Source organism: Aulonocara sp. 'chitande type north' Nkhata Bay, linkage group LG7 (genome assembly GCF_057382095.1).
Source record: "Aulonocara sp. 'chitande type north' Nkhata Bay isolate Kocher_YH1m ecotype deep benthic linkage group LG7, A_spYH_male_GT1.1, whole genome shotgun sequence".
NCBI classification, from domain to species: Eukaryota; Metazoa; Chordata; class Actinopteri; order Cichliformes; family Cichlidae; genus Aulonocara; species Aulonocara sp. 'chitande type north' Nkhata Bay.
The window spans coordinates 18,646,506-18,665,918 of record NC_141350.1 but is presented as its reverse complement, the minus strand read 5'-3'; the positions used below and the strand labels follow the sequence as shown (position 1 = coordinate 18,665,918).

General features: G+C 44.1%; 2 protein-coding genes across 3 annotated transcripts in view; both read left to right on the top strand.

Annotated features, from left to right (window-relative positions):
- Positions 1 to 19,413, top strand: part of plxnb2b (plexin b2b) — a 144,318-nt gene that overhangs the window by 98,643 nt on the left and 26,262 nt on the right. For both annotated transcript variants that reach the window (XM_086299213.1, XM_086299214.1), the window contains 5 exons: positions 9,261 to 9,366; positions 10,049 to 10,185; positions 10,640 to 10,822; positions 11,790 to 11,883; positions 14,786 to 14,983. In XM_086299213.1, coding sequence (XP_086155339.1) covers positions 9,261 to 9,366; positions 10,049 to 10,185; positions 10,640 to 10,822; positions 11,790 to 11,883; positions 14,786 to 14,983 — 718 coding nt within the window. The remainder of the gene's footprint in view (positions 1 to 9,260; positions 9,367 to 10,048; positions 10,186 to 10,639; positions 10,823 to 11,789; positions 11,884 to 14,785; positions 14,984 to 19,413) is intronic.
- Positions 16,137 to 19,117, top strand: LOC147324986 (uncharacterized). The gene is made up of 2 exons (XM_086299215.1): positions 16,137 to 17,231; positions 18,819 to 19,117. The coding sequence occupies exons 1-2, from the start codon at positions 16,258 to 16,260 to the stop codon at positions 19,084 to 19,086; spliced, it is 1,242 nt and encodes a 413-aa protein (XP_086155341.1). The 5' UTR covers positions 16,137 to 16,257; the 3' UTR covers positions 19,087 to 19,117.

Genomic DNA, 19,413 nt, shown 5'->3' with positions numbered 1-19,413 from the left:
TTGTAAATCTCACATTTGATGATGGACCACAGGTTCTCAATGGGGTTCAGATCAGGTGAACAAGGTGGCCATGTCATTAGTTTTTCTTCTTTTATACCCTTTCTTGCCAGCCACGCTGTGGAGTACTTGGACGCGTGTGATGGAGCATTGTCCTGCATGAAAATCATGTTTTTCTTGAAGGATGCAGACTTCTTCCTGTACCACTGCTTGAAGAAGGTGTCTTCCAGGAACTGGCAGTAGGACTGGGAGTTGAGCTTGACTCCATCCTCAACCCGAAAAGGCCCCACAAGCTCATCTTTGATGATACCAGCCCAAACCAGTACTCCACCTCCACCTTGCTGGCGTCTGAGTCGGACTGGAGCTCTCTGCCCTTTACCAATCCAGCCACGGGCCCATCCATCTGGCCCATCAAGACTCACTCTCATTTCATCAGTCCATAAAACCTTAGAAAAATCAGTCTTGAGATATTTCTTGGCCCAGTCTTGACGTTTCAGCTTGTGTCTTGTTCAGTGGTGGTCGTCTTTCAGCCTTTCTTACCTTGGCCATGTCTCTGAGTATTGCACACCTTGTGCTTTTGGGCACTCCAGTGATGTTGCAGCTCTGAAATATGGCCAAACTGGTGGCAAGTGGCATCTTGGCAGCTGCACGCTTGACTTTTCTCAGTTCATGGGCAGTTATTTTGCGCCTTGGTTTTTCCACACACTTCTTGCGACCCTGTTGACTATTTTGAATGAAACGCTTGATTGTTCGATGATCACGCTTCAGAAGCTTTGCAATTTTGTGACTGCTGCATCCCTCTGCAAGATATCTCACTATTTTAGACTTTTCTGAGCCTGTCAAGTCCTTCTTTTGACCCATTTTGCCAAAGGAAAGGACGTTGCCTAATAATTATGCACACCTGATATAGGGTGTTGATGTCATTAGACCACACCCCTTCTCATTACAGAGATGCACATCACCTAATATGCTTAATTGGTAGTAGGCTTTCGAGCCTATACAGCTTGGAGTAAGACAACATGCATGAAGAGGATGATGTGGACAAAATACTCATTTGCCTAATAATTCTGCACTCCCTGTAAGTACTGTATATGTCAGTGATTTGATAGTGTCACACACAACTTCTTCTGGTGGTCTATTCATGCTTCAGGCACTACCTCATCCTTCTACCTCAGGTGTTAAATGGACTGAGCGCTGTGAAAAACATTGAATGAACTTTAGGTCAAGTCAAGCAAACTGTACTTCAATAACAGCTGTGTTTAAAAAGTGCTCACTTCATACAAATGGTCTATAAAAGAGAAAACGGCCACATCATTGCCCCACAGCCGCTGGCCAGAACTGTTGACACCTGGCAGGATGGAGCCACATTTATGACAAAATCTTGCCCCACCATCTGCATGATGAGACATAAAATAGGATTTATGAGACCAGATGGAAGTGTTTCTCCCTTAAATCATCCACTCTTGGTGCTAAATGCCTCTGTGCTCCTGCTGTTAGTTGTCCTGCGTGTTTGTGCAGCAGGTTGTTCCTCATTTGCCTAAAATCTGGGCAGAGTTTGCATTGTGTTATTTCACTCTTTCACATCTTAGTTGGAGCTGCTGGTTGTTTGGTCATGACCTTCCTGTTGGAGGCGTGCTATGAATGATGACCATTTCATCAGCTCTGCATTTTCCCTCAGAACTGTTTATCACATGGTTTCTGTTAAACTCCAGACATTGACATTCATAAAAGAAAATCCCTACAGGGACAGAAGCAGAGAAACTGTCTGAAGAAATCACGCTACACTCATAGCTGCTTAGTCAAACAAATAATTAAACAGTTGAACCTGAATGTGAACAAACAAAAACAACTGACTGCAGTTTTTTAACTGTTGCCTTATCTACTAAACTAAAACAAGAGTTTTAGTTGTTAACTATGTCAGTGATGGTCTAAAGATTACAAAATCAGACTTCTCCAGTGTTTCCAGTTTGTTCTCTTAAATGGCAAATCCAGGTTCAATAGTTGTGTAGGGTGGACACCCTGTCTAAATGATGAGACCTAAAAAGCACATACAGCTGACTGTCATCTGCATAGACATGATAAGAAATGTCAGTAAAAGATTGGACGATGCCAAAGAAAGGAAATAATATAATATGAACCCTGTGGACCTGGACTGAACCCTGTGGAACCCCACACATGAACCTGCTCATCCTAATAGAGAAAATCCTGTCTGATAAGAAGGAGGAAAACCAACACAGCACCAGAAATATAACCCAAAACCTAGAACCTATTAAGTAAAATGTTATGGTCAATGGTATCAAAGGTTACACTTAGATGAAGTAAAATGATTACAGAACAAACCCCTGCAGCAGAATCCACTGAAAGACCTTTATGGATAAAGATAGGGGTCCAGTGGTGTGCTGCTTTTGAAAGCCAGACTGAAAAGGGTCAAAAATCTGTCATTTGCATAGTAAAGATTTGAACTGGCTTTCTAAAATCATTTTAATCATTCAAAATTACCAATAGAGCTGGCATCAAAATTGGACTTATTCTGTAAAGAAGTTACAACAGCATGTTTAAAGTAGGATTACCTCAATGAGCTATTAATGAAGCAATGATGGACCAATGCTTGTGAGAGTCCCAGACAGGACAGAAGGAGGAACTAACTGTATGGTCACCATGAGCATGATGAGGGTTTCATCTTGCCTTTTACTGCAGTCAAGTCATCTAGTCAAGAAGTAAATGATTCAGGACACTGAGCACCATTGTTACAGGCGGAGGAACCCGAGGAGCTTTTGAAGTTCAGGACCATCATCTTATTTACAAAATGACTGAAAAAACAATCACAATCAGAAAGTAACAGAACATGCAAAGGTGCTGTTGACGGTTTCAAATAATACCCTTGGATTATTCTATTACAGTTTATTATTAAAATAAGAGGATCTAGCTTTTTTATTGCCTTATTATAAAAGTGAAGAAATTCTCTGAAATATTTACCATGGACCACCCAACCCATGGACTTCCACAGCTACTCTGCTTTTTAAAAGGAATGTCCAAGGCCACAAGTTCAGAGTTATTACCAGTTTTGTAAGGAGTGACCTGACTGAGAATGGCAAGGTAGTGTTCATTAATGGTGGCAGCAAGGAGCTCAACATTATTATCAGAGGAATTAGAAAAATTTAAAAAAGAAGAAAACTTGAAAATAACAGAATCATCAATGAAGCTCCTGCGCTTAACACAAACTTTGAAATAACAAGTACGAGTTACAAGAAAACAAATGAATTTATTAGGGGTGCAACGATACACAAAATTCACGGTTCGGTTCGGTTCGATACTTTGGTGTCACGGTTCGATATTTTTTCGATACAAAAAAATGTTCATGCCTTTTTAATTTGTCATTTATTAAAATTATAAATATATATTTTAACTCAAAAGTACAGTTTTTAAATTTAATGTCGCTGAAACAAAAGTAATTTAAAAAATAAATATATCTCAGGGCTCTCAAAATTTCAAAATCCCTGGTAGCCCTTCGGGCAGGGACTCTTCAGTTTTTGGTAGCCCAAAATAAATGTAAGTGGCCCGAATAAAAAAGAGAGCAATTTTTTGATTGATGTTTTGTTTCCTGTTTTGTTTCCTTTACAATATTATACATTAAAGTATAATATTGTAAAGGAAACAAAACATTAATCAAAAAATTGTTGAAAAACAAATTACAACATTGTATAAAAATTACAATCATCAACTCAAATACTTGGTTCTAATTGAACAGAAATTTCTATGAACTTGTAAGAACTGTGTAGGACATGAATCCGTCTGTGTCAGATCCTGAATTTGAAATTTCCACTGAAGTCACGGGTAAGAGGCATGTGGAACCAAGATCGAGGCCATTTGCTTTTTGAAGTTTGCAAAGACTGCTAAATTTTGCCAGTGGTAGTTCACTCTTTGCAACATAGTACGCTGTTCTAAACAGATTTTTCAGGTTTATTTTTAGTATGTTATTTGCAATTGGTGTTTGTTCTGGGAAAGATATTGCAGACTGAGCAATAATGCATTTCTTGCATTTCTAATGGGGGCCTTTCTTAAAATGACTGGTCCCAGTAACAAAGGCGCTTGTCGACTCAGAAATCGAGAGAAAACCAACAACACACCCGGCAGAACATTATGTTATTTACACGGGTGCACATAAGTGGTCCGCATGTGCGCATTCGCTGTCAAAATAAAAGACGCGCACCAGATAAGAAGTTGCAACGCACGTTTGCGTCCATATAAAAAGCACTGTTTTTGTCCGCTAGAGTGGGATTTTCACGGCACATTCCGCACCACATCTCTGTGCTTTCATCATTTGTTTGAAACCAGCTCACCTCCTGCAACCACTTTTCCGAGAATATGCGCTTCTTTTGTGGTTCGGACTCCTTCTGACATTTCTTTGGAGGTAGAGGAACACTAAAGTAATTGCTTAAAGGAGCTTCTTCGACATCTTTAAGAGTTTTAAACAAATGTCTGTCCTCCTCCAGAAAATCTTATGTATGCAAGCACGCGTTGCAACTTCATATCTTGTGCGCGTTTTTTTTTTTTTTTGTTTTTTTTTGTTTTTGACAGAGAATGCGCACCTGCGGACCACTTATGTGCAGCCCCGGTTATATAGCTCGTCATATTGCAGCCACAGAAATTATTTTGTCCAAGAAACCATAAAGCTGCACTTTCTTTTTGCCTTATAGTCTGATTTGTCATAACTTTTCCGTTTTGTGGTAAGCTTTTCTTTGGCTGTCACTTCTTCACCCTGACCTGTCTTATTTGGCTCAGCAGAACTAAAATATATATCCTGCTGCTTTTACACACATAACGGTCAGCAATTCTCTGCGTGATCAACCTCTCACATGTTTAAGCTTGCTGCAGGAGATTTCACTTGTCATGTTTGCATAGTAAGCTAACGATTGATAAGATGATGTCAGAGGAATTGGTGCGCAAATTATCATCACTCATCAATCAGTGCTGTCACTCTCTATACACAGTTCGTGCGATTGCAAAGTGAAAGCAAAAAAACAAGCGCAAATTCAAACGCGATTTCAATATGTCACATATTGACAGTGGCTCACCGATGCCAATGACATAATTACCCAGCTACATTTCTGAAAGAATGCAAAAGCATTGACATATATTTTTCCTTCCTACAATAGCCCGACGGGCAGGGCAGAGATAGATTTTGGTAGCCCGACTGGAAAAATCGCTAGCCCCGGGACGTCGGGCTAGCGATTTTGCAAGCCCTGTATCTGATTGAGGAATCACTCATCTTTGGAAAAGAGAGTTTATTACAGAGAAATGGCTCTTTCCAAAATAAAAGCTATACTATACGCTTCTTCTGGGCTATATTCTCAGCAGCATATTGTAGCGGGTCAGGGCTGTTCGGGGTTCTGTTTGTACAGTTATGTTTTGTTTATGTTGCCATAGTGACGGGTGACGCCCTCTCGCTGCGACGGTGTGTCCTTCCAGGGTCAGAGGGCGCCCTGTGTGTTGGTGTTGTTGTTGTTGTTGCTGTGTGGTTGCTGCGCTGAGCAGTTAGCTAGCGGCAGTGTTCTTCTGCAGATGTCAATAAACGGCTGTGCTCCCTGGCTAGCAAGACCAAACGACACCTCCGTCTCCTCGTTGTCTGAGCTCGCCACATTGGTGTCAGAAGTGGGATGATAGTGGCACCCCATGTTCTGACCCGAGTGACTTTTCCCCGGCCGGTCAGCCGGTGCGCCAAAAGAAGGCACCTGGACATTTGCAAAGTGAAAGCAAAAAACAAGCGCAAATTCAAACGCGATTTTAATATGTCACATATTGACAGTGGCTCACCGATGCCAGTGACATAATTACCCAGCTACATTTCCGAAAGAATGCAAAAGCATTGACATATATTTTTCCTTCCTACAATAGCCCGACGGACAGGGCAGAGATAGATTTTGGTAGCCCGACTGGAAAAATCGCTAGCCCCGGGACGTCGGGCTAGCGATTTTGCAAGACCTGTGTTACAGGCATGGCCCTTTAAGGATGAAGCCTGATGGGAAATGTATTCGGGATGTGTGTAGCGGGACTGCCTGGTGTGTGTGTGAAGAGAGAGAGCGGAGAAGGGGGAAAGTAACGGTTAGCTACAGAAGAGACGAAAAGAAAATAAATAAAAGGAATATAATAACTCCCTCGACAGCCAGAGTTGTGTCGGCGATGCTCGCTGTGAGTAAACTGTTTCAGCCCATTGTACGCGGTGTTCGTGCCTTAGAGAAGAAATAAAGTTCGGTGAAGCAGTTTCCTACGCCTCCTTCGATCTTTTTGCTAGCGGAGTTGACCTGTATAGTAAGCTGTTGCCGGCTACGAGTCAGTTACGGAACCTTCAAGTAACTGCCAGAGGTTTCCTTACTATGGTTCGGGGCCGCGGATCTGGCGCGGTAACACCTGTATCTGATTGAGGAAACACTCATCTTTGGAAAAGAGAGTTTATTACAGAGAAATGGCTCTTTCCGAAATAAAAGCTATACTATACGCTTCTTCTGGGCTATATTCTCAGCAGCATATTGTAGCGGGTCAGGGCTGTTCGGGGTTCTGTTTGTACAGTTATGTTTTGTTTATGCTGCCATAGTGACGGGTGACGCCCTCTCGCTGCGACGGTGTGTCCTTCCGGGGTCAGAGGGCGCCCTGTGTGTTGTTGTTGTTGTTGTTGCTGTGCGGTTGCCGCGCTGAGCAGTTACTTAGCGGCAGTGTTCTTCTGCAGATGTCAATAAACGGCTGTGCTCCCTGGCTAGCTCACGGGAAGCAAGACCAAACGACACTTCCGTCTCCTCGTTGTCTGAGCTCGCCACATTGGTGTCAGAAGTGGGATGATGGTGGCACCCCATGTTCTGACCCGAGTGACTTTTCCCCCGCCGTACCTCGCTAAGTAAGTTAGCTGGATTTGATTGTTGACGATTTCGCGTGATCTTGGATCGTTCGGTTCGTTGCCACGCTGAGCAGTTAGCTAGCGCAGTGTTCTTCTGCAGATGTCAATAAACGGCTGTGCTCCCTGGCTAGCTCACGGGAAGCAAGACCAAACGATACCTCCGTCTCCACCTTGTCTGAGCTCGCCACAATATTAAACATATCAGGTCCCCATAAGGAGAATCATGTGCTAACGGCTGTCTAAATGACTCGGGTAAAGTTTGTAGCATGCATGCTTGTTGTTTTTGTCTGCTTCCACTTGTCTTTGCACTAGAATGATGTCGGCGTAAATGTGCAGTCATATTCGTTGTGTTCCCACTAGTGCTGTCAGCGTTAATCTCGTTGAAATGACGTTAACGCCACAACACGGCAAATCTCCGTTAACGAGCTACCCCTGCATGGGGCTAGACGGCCAACATGTTAACGAGCTAACTGAGCTAACACACTAGTTCCCACCCATGTAATTGAGCATTGCGTGGCACATCCAACATACTGTTTTACTTTAGTCCATGACGCGCTTACCTTCAGGGTCATACATCACATGAAAACGTCTGTGAAGGTTCTCAGTCATCCAGGTCATCGTAGTCAAAGGAGCTTGCAAAGAAAAGCGTCTGGACTTCTTTCCAAGACAAGATTCCAAGACACAAGAAGTGGAATCCTTCACTGCGCACATTAACGCTGTGGATAAGAACATCAAGTTCACCAGGGAAGACACAAAGGACAACTGTCTGCCTTTCCTGGACTGCGCTGTGCACATTGAAGAGAACGGCAAACTCAACATCGAAGTTTACCGGAAGCCCACACACACGGACCAGTACCTCCTCTTTGACTCCCATCACCCTTTGGAACACAAACTTGGAGTAATCAGGACCCTACACCACCGGGCAGAACATGTTCCCTCTAAGCCTGAAGGGAAAAAGAAGGAACACACACATGTAAAGGAAGCACTCAAAACGTGCGGCTATCCTAAATGGGCGTTCTTAAAGTCAGCAAAGAGGCACAGAAAAGAAGATCAGACACCAGCGAGGGAGGACAGACGCAACAACATTGTCATCCCCTATGTAGCCGGCATATCAGAGAAACTCAGGAGAGTTTTCTCCAAGCATGACATCCCAGTGTATTTCAGACCCAGCAACACGCTCAGACAGAAACTGGTTCACCCGAAAGACAAAACGCCAAAACACAAACTTAACAATGTGGTGTATGCTGTACAGTGCAGCGAGGAATGCTCAGACCTCTACATTGGAGAGACCAAACAGCCACTTCACAAGCGCATGGCACAACACAGAAGAGCCACCTCCACAGGACAAGACTCAGCAGTCCATCTGCATCTTAAGGATAAAGGACACTCTTTCGAGGATGCCAATGTTCACATTTTGGACAGAGAGGACAGATGGTTTGAAAGAGGAGTGAAAAGAAGCCATCTATGTCCACTGTGAGCGACCATCTTTGAACAGAGGCGGGGGTTTACGACACCAACTCTCTGCCATCTATAATCCAGTTTTGAGATCCCTTCCCAGACGCCTTAACGCCCACTCACATCCTGGGCCATCTGACCTCAGGAATTCGCATGATAAGGTGGGGCCAGGTTTCACAATGAACACACCCGAAACTCTGGCTGATTGGGACCCACGCCCAGTTTCCCACCTTGGCTCAGGCGATTAGAGGATCATCAGGGGGTCCTTTTGTCCCTCTGTGGGGGGTCCCTCCCACTAGGTTTATATCTGGGACTCTCCACCATTTGACCTTAGAACTGAAGAAGCTTCTCGGATGAGAGGTGAAACGTCTTCAAGCAACTTAAAGAAGTCCAGACGCTTTTCTTTGCAAGCTCCTTTGATCACATGAAAACCAAAATAATTCCAAACGCCAGATCTGAATGAGGGTGGGGGAGGTTCAATTTGCCATGTTGCAAGGAGAGCTTAACTTCTGTCTCGCTAGCTTGCCCTGCGCTCTTCCTTCTGACGATGCTGTCTGTGTCAGTGGATCTGCGCTCGACAGTGCAGCCTAGGCGGAGTAGTCGAACGCAGATTCACTGAGCGCTCAACACAGACAGCATCGTCAGAAGGAAAGTTGATAAAATAAATTACAAATTTTGTATTGTTCGATACATATGCGTACCGAACCGAAAGCGTAAAATTCTGTTTCTCACTACAAAAAAAGTCATTTTAAAAAATATGACTTGTTAGCAGTATAGTGGACATTACCATCATAAAACAGTTGAAACTTGCCTTAATATGTAAATAGTAAATAATTCTTTACCCAGTTTTGAGTTTCCAGGTCAAGTCCCAGCATTTATTTTTGTTTATTTATTAATTTATTTTTTCTGTTCTGATCAGAGTTGTGTGTGAGATTGGACCTGCTGATAAAGCTGACTGGGGACAGGTTGAGATCGAGGTGAATGGAGGGAAGAAAGGAACCTCCTCTGTTTCCTTCACCTACAGGGTAAATGCATATACACACAAACACACTCACAAACACACACGTATACACTGTCCTCAGCTGCACGTCCTCTGTTGAGTTGTACAACTTTTTATTGAGAAATTAAACTCATCCAAAAGCTTTCAGCTGATTTTGTTGTTTTATGGACTGTTTTATGTTTTCCATTTATTAGCTCCAGAGAAACTCTTATCAAAACATACCAAGGGCATGACAGTTAAGAAGACTGACCAAACATGCTAAATGTAACAGTAAATTAGGCACCTAGATGCACATTGCTGTGGTAATTTACTGTACAGTAAGTCAAAATGTGCAGGCATTCCTCTTTAACCAGATGCTGTGCAGCCGTTCCCTTTGTCACTTTAATACTCTAAGAGGCTACAGCGTAGCTATTTAACTGGCTTTTCATATCTCTGGCTCTGCTAAAGCTTCCCCACAGGGGAGTGCTCCTCCTAACTGTTTGCTCAGCAAATTGAGGCAGATGTGGTGCTTGTGGGAGTTTGTGTGTCTGAATGTTTCTGAAAGAGTGGGTCGGGTTAGATCAGGCTGAGAAGCAATATTTCTGACATGGAGCTGTATCTGTGTGTGTTATTCTAGTGTGTGCCAGCATCTGCCAGTAGTTAGTGTGTACTTGAAATATGAGTGTGTATTAAGGTGGCATTTGGTGACACCCTCTCCCCTTCATTAGGACCCGATGCCTGAGGAGGTGATGCCAAATAGAGGTCCTAAAGCAGGGGGAACCCTCATTACAATCTCTGGACTATTTCTGAATGCTGGCAGTAAGGAAGATGTCCAGGTTACCATCGGAGGGGTGAACTGCAGTGTGTAAGGATTTCTTTTTTTCAATAATTCTCATTCAGACCAAACTTTTTCAATTCAGCCTCTTTAGTTAATAGAGCTACTTGTTATTCAGACATTTAATTCTATGCAAATTCTGCTTTGCGCACATTTTGAAGTCCATAAATTGATTTTTTTTAATATATGTGTATATTCTTGAAGCAAAAAATTGAATTGACCTAAACTTTAGTGTCACAATGAGGAGGGAGTTTTTTCTCTTACAATTTTCCTGTACTGTTGTGACCACCAGTGCTCTGTCAAAACCGATTCGCGGTGACATTTTAGGCAGAGGTAACGGAAAAATAACGAGCAAGAGAAGCAGCAAAGACAGATTTTAACAAGCTGTCAGCCTGCTGCCATGTTGGCTTCCACTGCACAGTGACCTTGTGCCACCCCCACTCCTTCAGACAGCGAGTACTGAGCTATGTCCTTGTCTTGGCAGGGAGCACTTTGGAGAAAATATCACCTGCAGGACAGGAGAATACCGCGTGGATAAAGTGCCCTCTGACCCTCTCGACGTCGTAATGAAGTATGGAAAGAGAACCACAAAAAGCATCCCGGCTAGCTTTCGGTTTGTTGAAAACCCCACTGTGCAGGATCACCAGCCCAAAGCAAGCTTTGTCTGGTCAGTTTAACACAGCAGTATGCAGTCATGGTGTTTGTGACATTCACTCTGTTTGTTACATGTTGTATTTTTACCTTTTTTTTTTCTTTTTTTTTTTGCTGAAGGGAGTTCCAAGGATCTACTTTTCATATTCACTCTGAAGTATCTGAAATATCTACCTAATAAGACCAATATGACCAAGTACTAAATGCATTCTGTACATACATATGGTCTTACTGAGTAGGTATGATCAAAAATTCATAGTTGGATAAGAAACTCTCCCTCTCTGACTTGACTAACTCTGTTATTTTGCGAGTCCAAATTTCCCCAACCTGTAAACCTCAGAAGTGTGAAAATGCCATTCTGATTACTGTCTTGATGGCCAAAAATAAGAGAATAAGACACAGGCTGACTTTTACTTTTGAATATGTGCTTTAAAATAAAAAGAAAAAAGCTTCTAAGTTGGCATTAGTGACACAGGCAAATAGGATTGTTCTGTATGTAGAAAACTGAACACTTAGAAACTTACCTGCCTTGTTCTTTGCCCTGCAGATTTCTGTCTGAAGCTTTGGGAAACCTTAATAATGTCATTAAACTTCTTGTGTTTAAAACTAGGATCTAGGATTTTTTCCTCCAAGAGTTGCTGAGTGTGCGTGCGTGCATTTAATAGTGATTGGCTGAAACTGGCTGAACCATTGCTGCTTTTGGTGTTGTAACAAACTGCTTGATAATTGCTGAAAATTGATGCATTTGATGGTTCCCTTGCTTTTTCTGCTGCAATTCTGACACACGATTAGGTACACTGACTAAAACAACAGACGACAGTTTGTTTTCATCTCCAGTGAAAATTACCCCAGGTGCATTTTAAGAACTGTCTGTCGTCCTGTGAGCTTGTGCTCTCGTCTTTGTTTGGCTGGGAATACATTTGATTAATATGTATTTTCCTGTGTTTTTGGTGTGAATAGATATGTTTGTTTGTGTGTTTTAGTGGAGGGAGGAACATTGTGGTAACCGGCTCCGGATTTGACATAATCCAGACTGCAATCATGAAGGTCCAGGGAGGCAACTGGTCGGCTTCAGAGGTTCCTGTTCATTTTCCGTATCTTCATCTGAGTCAATGCACTGATGCATCTCTGACAGTCATTATCTTAGATCTTCTCACCCTTTCTCCTAAATGTTGCTTTTTCTCCCATGTTTTCCCTCTCTCACAGTACCACCACTCTTCAATTCCCCCACTTCTCATGAACCCCAACTCTAGTTTTGATTCATTCAAACTCTGTGAAGCATTGCAATTAAACGAACACACAACAATAAACAAAACACACATGTCCACTCCTCCTTGCTGCCACTGATCAGTGAGATTTTATAATACTTCATGTCACTTCCTGAGCCATAAATCCCTAAAACCTGTAGGATTGCAGATATTACCACCAATGTTTCACCCTCACCCAGAATGTAACTATGGCCCTCGTCCAGCTCAATCAGGTAGGACTGACTGTGCCAGGGAACTTTAAGGACCTGCACACAGCTTGCCACCGTCTGCCCTCCAGTGTACTGGGCAGTCTTAAGAAGTAGCAGTTTTGTTCATTTAATTTAAAGGAAATGATTTTAAACCAGAATCAGGGTTACTGAAGATTATGTGCCTGTTTCACTCTTCAAGATTTTACTCCCGTCCCAGCGAAGTCCCCTGGCCCTGCTACCAAGGGACAGAAAAATAATTTTCTGGCTGCCACAAACTAGCAGTAGATGTAAAGTGTTATCTCAAAGACCTTGGTTGGTCAGCCTCACAAGCTTCTCTTGGTTTAAGTCCATCTCTGAGCCAGACCCAAATATGAGGACCCATTATGGCTGCTGACATATATTTAAAAACATGTAGATTTCTAGGTCAAGTTGCTGACCTGAACTTTATTTATTGTGTGTGGTTTTATTCTCTGTAAAGACCAACTAGTTCTTATTTTGGATTTTAAACTTCCTGTGAGTCCTTGAGTCTGTGCAGCATATGTTTGTAGTTACAACCTAGATGGATTTTTATAGACTTCTAAATCGCAGTTGATTGGACCGCAGAAAAGCCTACTAAATAGTTGCTTCGAAATGTTTACTTATACCAAATGTGACTGTTGCACACCTAATGGAAGCAACAAAAATAACGTTTTAATGGATGGATCATGTTAAAGTTCCAGCACATACCTATGGTACAGTATTGTTTGTGCTGTTGGCAAAGTGATGTACCTAATCACACTGAGAAAAGTTCCTTTAAAAAGGGGTTGGTAGAACTTGTTTATCTAGAAGATAAATATGGGACTGATTTAATGTTTATATACAGCAAAATGCATTTATGTGTATGTATGATTATGGGACCTCCATTGTCTAAAAAACAAAAGTGTGCTACAGTCAGCCAGACACCTTCCCACGATGTTAAATGTGTAGTGAAAGATTGGTATGGATTTATATTTGTTCCATCAAATAGAAATCTATATAATGTTAATAACATTCAAAAGTTATTTTGAAGACTGGACTAATTCACATACCTTCAGATCTCATTGTTTCAGGTACATTAATGCAGTGATTTATTCAACATTAAATTTTTGATACAGTCTCTAAATAGAGTAAACTATTTTTGTGGGTCCCCTGGAGTTCTTTACTTTTCCTCTACTATATAAATGTAATTGTAGTTCAGGTCAGGTGGTTGCCAGGCAATGTAATGTTGTCATAATAGATGCCATAATAGTCAAATTAAGTGGATGCAAATTAGATGCTACTGCTGTCAAATGAAAATGATACAATGCTTTTATGAAGTTTTATATTTGCATATATGCAAAAAGTTGGTCATTTGCAGTTTGATTGTAGGTGGCTGCTAGGCAACATAATGTTGTCAAATCTAATCCAGATAACATGTAGCTGTGTGCCACATGTGGATGCTGAATCCTGATTGTGTAGGAGGAGTATACGGACAGATTTGGCATGTTATAGTAGTGAGTGTAAATATACATTCAAAATGCCTTCAAATGGGCAATTTGCAAGATTTTTAAAAGGTGAAGGGGAGAATTTGAAGAAATTCTGGTTTTGATATTATGCCAGAGACTTCTGTGACGTGCTTCTTCTTTCAGCTGCTCACAATAAGCATTAGAGAACCCGGTCCCTGCGGAAAGGTGTGAGTGTGTCTAAAATTGGTAGTTTTACACGTATTTCTATTGTATTCTACTTCTAAACCAATTTTAGCCCTGTGTGAATCACTATTTAAAAGACAAAATATTTCAGAAAAAATAACAAATATCAAATTAACACCTTTTATTAACTTAATTATTAGCCTTATTTTCTGAAGTTTGGCACTTGAATTTACAATGACACCCTGATTACAGTCCAGATGTTTCCTAACCACCTATTGACATGTTTAGAAAGAGGGTGAGTCCCAATCACAGGATATTGTACATTGTTACACTGCACACTAGATACCAAAACATAGGAATTACCGGTACTATTATGTCTGAAAACTTAAAATGTGTGTTCTCAGTCTTTCTGTTATGTGTTAATAATGACATTTTGACGCCTTTGCTTTGTTCTGTTGGAAAACTTTACCTACTTGTAGAACCGTGGAGTTTAGCTGTCATGCACGTAGTGTCGAAACAATGAGAGTGACAGAAATATCACCATCAGTCCAGTTAATCACAAACAAGCATAGAAAGGCAGTGGAGGAGTGACTCAGTGTGAGTTATGATTCATCAGAGGCCTCATTCTATGATTGAAGATTGAGATTTTAATAGAATGACTGAAAAGACGCACATCATTTTACCTTCCCCATTGTACCAAAACAAGCTTTTTCTTCCCCCCCACAGTCTATTACCATGTATTATATTCACTCCAGTAACGCCCAGTGTTTGCATTATTATTTTTAGTGCTGCTCCATATTTTCCATGCTGTAATTTCCTGCATTTTTTGTCATGCTTGTATTTGTAAAACGCTTTACTGTCCTTCTATCCAACTCAGCTTGCCCATGAGAAGAACGACACAGTCATCCAGTTTCAGTCTCCAACAGTAAACGGCTCCTTAAACCAGCACTTGAAAACAGTCATCAAGCTGGACAACTGGGAGAAGGAGCTGAAGCCCTTTCACTACCACCCTAACCCCAGCTTCAATAATCTACAAAACAAGATTATCACTGCGAACAGCATGATTATCGTTACTGTGAGTACAACCATGAGGTCACTTTAATGCAGTTGCAGTACTATGTTTTCCCTTTTTTCCCTGAAGAGTCGGTGTCTGCTGTGTGTCCTAATTAAGACAAACTGTCTTATTATCTGACTTGAGGATAAAAATGGAAAAGATGCTGAGTTGCATTTGCTGCACATTTGTCATTTGAGCTCAGTGAACGCTTTGGCTTGGAAGCAAAAAAGATTTTTTTTAAAAAATGTTCATTTTATGATATAATAAACACGCTTTTAGTGTAATGCTGTAAAACTGTTTTATGACAAACACTGCAGGGTCACAAAAAGATTAACACCAGAAAACGCACGTGCAAGTGTTTACACAAAAAGTAGTTTCGTAACACTTATCTGAAATCATGCAGTGTTTTTTGGGCAGGGGCCCCAATTAAACAAAGCTTTGTTCTCTTTCATAGCATTCGTTTCGTGTCTCACTATGGGAACGCCTCCTGCGTGACCTCATCAGAAGCTCAAATACCATTACGCCAGCCCTTACAGGCTGGCTAGGTGACGCCCATGTCAGGAGGGGCCAGTGCCTCCCTATATAATAGGCTGACATAGCGTCAGATGTCATTCAAAAACCTCTTCTCGCTTCTCACAGAAGCCTGTAGACAACTGTGCTGTTGGGTGCTAAAGCTAAACTGTCCACAGATTCGAGTGAACAACTCGGTCGCCGGGCGCTTTGTTCCCAGCTTTCAGTTGTCCACTAGCATACAAGCAGTAGCAATACTGTTCTGTGGCTAGTGCGGGTGCCAAGTAGCAATACTTTCACCCAGGGAAGTAGCAATACTTTCCGAAAGCGAAGTAGCAACACTCTGCTAATAAAGGTACCCCTAGCTTCACCATCAGGTAGCAATACCCTTCGACGCTAGCGGTTTTACACATTAGGTAGCAATACCTGTAGAAAAGTAGCAACACTTTTCACCCCACGCTAGCGAGGAATAGCAATATTCTCCGCACTCAGTGTCAGTCTCGCTAACGTGCGCAACCCTCTAGCTAACCATGGCTACGACGGCCAACGAAGTTGCAAAACTTTGTCCTTGCGGCAAGAAGATTTCTGCCTGGGATACACACCCCGTGTGTGCGGCATGCCTGGGCTTATCTCACGCTCAGGCTGCCCTGACACCTGCACACGACTGTATCCACTGCGCGGCTGTCCCACGCAAACTACTCCGCCGCAGGCTAGCTCGCCGGGCTAACCTGTCGGGCGGCGACCCTTTGCTGTGTGAGGCTGCTGCGGCGCAAGGAGAAACTGAGATGCCCGATGATTTGGCCGCAACGCCAGGGCCGAGCTGGGCAGAGGCAGACCCTCAGCCCATCGCGACCGCTTTCCCGTCGCTGGAGGCACACGGAGATCGTGTGTTTTTCCGCGATGCTGAAGTCACCTGGGGAGGAGATGCTAACGAGGAGGACGATTCCACCTCCTTGGCTAGCATCAGCTGGGCTGCAAAGCCCTCGGCTACCGGCGAGGTTGAAAAACCGACACCGCCGTCTCCCCTGGATCTCGACATGCAGGACATGTGCAAGCGCGCAGCCGCTAGGCTCAACATCCTGTGGCCCGCCATACAAACAGAGGTTGTAAAGTCTCGTTTTGACGGTAAGAAATTGCCGAAGGCGAAAAAGACGGGGAAGCATGTGTTGCCTGTTTTTCCTGAGCTACTCGATGAGATAGCGGTGACGTGGAAAGCAAAACCTTACAGCGAGAAACACCCCATCAAGGGGAGCTCCCTGCTGGATTGTGAGGGGATGGAGTCTATCGGCCTCCGCCGGATGCCACAAGTGGAGCCGTTGGTGGCGAGCCATCTTCACCCGAAGACGTCTCTGTCCTCATCGGCCCCATCTCTCCCCTCCAAAACAGACCGCTTCCTGTCTAGCCTTACAGATAAGTGCTACAAGGCAGCGGCTCTGTCAGTAAGAGCCCACAACGCCTCTTCTATGCTAATGGCTTACCAAGCTGAGCTAGAAGAGGACATGACAGCTAACACAGATACCACAGTGTGGGATGAAATCTGCGTTATAACTGACCACGTCCTCCGCCTCCACAAGGTAGCCATACAGGCTACTGGGAGAGCCATGGGCCTCATGGTTCTTCAGGAGCGAGCACGCTGGCTCGGGCTCACCAACCTGACGACTAAGGAAAAAGAGGAACTCCTCGACACCCCTGTCGTCCCTCACGGTCTCTTCGGTGCGGCTGTTACATCCATGCAGAAGAGATGTGAGGAGAAAAAGAGAGATAGAATAGAATAGCCTTTATTGTCATTGTACAGAGTACAACGAAATTGGAGTGCCACTCCCTTGGTGCAAGTTTCAATAATAAATATAAATGTAAAATATAAAAAGTACAAAAAAAACAATCGTAAGTACTCAAACAATAGTATGTACAATATATACAGGATAGCAGCATTAATATAATGACAGTATGAATAGCAGCATAATATAATGACAGTGACGGTATGGAATAGGTTCAATTGTTTTTGTGCTTATTTACTACGGTGATAGCTCTGGGAAAGAAGCTATCCCTGAATCTGTTTGTCCTGGTTTTATGTGACCTGTACCGTCGGCCTGACGGTAATAGTTCAAACAGTTGGTTGCTGGGGTGAGAGTGGTCCTTGATGATATTGCCAGCTCTGCTGAGGTACCGAGAGTTTGCAGTGACCTCCAGGCTGGGCAGAGAGCAGCCAGTGATCTTCTGGGCTGTGTTGATGACCCTCTGCAGTACTTTCCTGTCTGCAGCTGAGCACCCTGCATACCATGTTGTTATGCCGTACGTTAGGATGCTCTCTATGGTGGCTCTGTAAAATGTCACCAGCAGCCTCTCCTCCAGGTTGTTCCTCCTGAGCACTCTCAGAAAGTGGAGACGCTGCTGGGCCTTTTTAACCACCGCTGTAGTATTTGCAGTCCAGGAGAGGTCATCAGATATCTGCACGCCCAGAAACCTCATGGAGTGTACCCTCTCCACACAGCTCCCGTGAATGTAAAGTGGGGCCGGGTCTGCTCTGCCCTTCCTGAAGTCCAAGATAAGTTCTTTAGTTTTCGTGGTGTTCAGTTGGAGGTTGTTAACTGAACACCACTCAGTCAGTCTGTTGACCTCATCTCTGTAGTCCGACTCCTCCCCCCTTGAGATGAGTCCAACCACTGTGGTGTCATCCGCGAACTTTATGATGGTGTTTGAGAGATGGGTAGGGGAGCAGTCGGATGTGTAGAGCGTAAACAGGAGGGGACTCAAAACACATCCTTGTGGAGACCCGGTGCTGAGTGTGATGGTGCTGGACCGGTGGGGGGCCGAGTCTGACAGACTGTGGTCTATTTGTCAGGAAGTCCTTGATCCAGAGGCAGATGGGGGTGGAGAGTCCCAGGTGAGACAGTTTCTGGACCAGGATCTCCGGGATGATATGATTGAATGCTGAGCTGAAGTCCAGAAAGAGCATTCTCACATAGCTTCCTCGGTGCTCCAGGTGACTCAGCGCAGTGTGGAGCGCTATGGTGATAGCGTCCTCGGTGGAACGATTTTTCCTGTAGGCAAATTGGTGGGGGTCCAGAGTGGGAGGCAGACCGGCCCTGATGTGCTGACAGACCAGTCTCTCAAAGCACTTCATCACTACAGGCGTAAGTGCAACAGGCCTGTAGTCATTTGGGCTGGCCACAGCTGTCTTCTTGGCGATGGGGATGATGGTGGAGGTTTTGAGGCAGGGCGGGACGGTGTTTGATGACAGGGAAAGGTTGAAGATTTTAGTGAAGACTCCGGTCAGTTCGTCAGCACATGCTCTGAGAACCTTTCCATGTATTCCATCAGGACCTGCCGCCTTCCTGGGATTCACAGATGATGAGGCTCTGAAACTCTGCCTGCCGAGGAGGGCCCAGCACGCCACCCCAGCAGCGCCGCGCCAGTCATTCGCGCAGGCAGCGTCTCGCCCGGTCCCCGCTTTCAGGATTCCCAAAGTGCCTAAGACGCAGGCAGCCCCCCAGGCTGCCGGGGCCACTAAGAATCCATGGACTCGGAAGCAGTCTCCCCAGGCCAGACCTCAAGCGGCCCCTCCTCCTCCCCCCGCTGCCGCGATCGTGAGGAGGAAGAAGCGGCCGGCCTGACAGCCTCTCCTCTAGGCGGGAGCGAACCCAGTTTCCCCCCTTCATGGGCCGCCCTGCCGCCTCCCAGCTCCGTTCCAGAGCAAGTTCAACGGGACATGTTCCACACGAGCACTTCCCTCATGCATTCTGTATTAAAAAAGCCCCGACACGCGCATCCAGGCAATTTGCCGAGGGCGCTGTCGAGTGTTGCAAAACACATGAGAAAATCAAACATGCTGAAAAACGGAGCACCGTCTGCCATAACGCCGCCCGTGGAGACTCGCGTTTCCACAGCTGTGATGATGCAGATGAGCCCGTCACCTCGCTCGCCTGTGACAGAGGTGACGG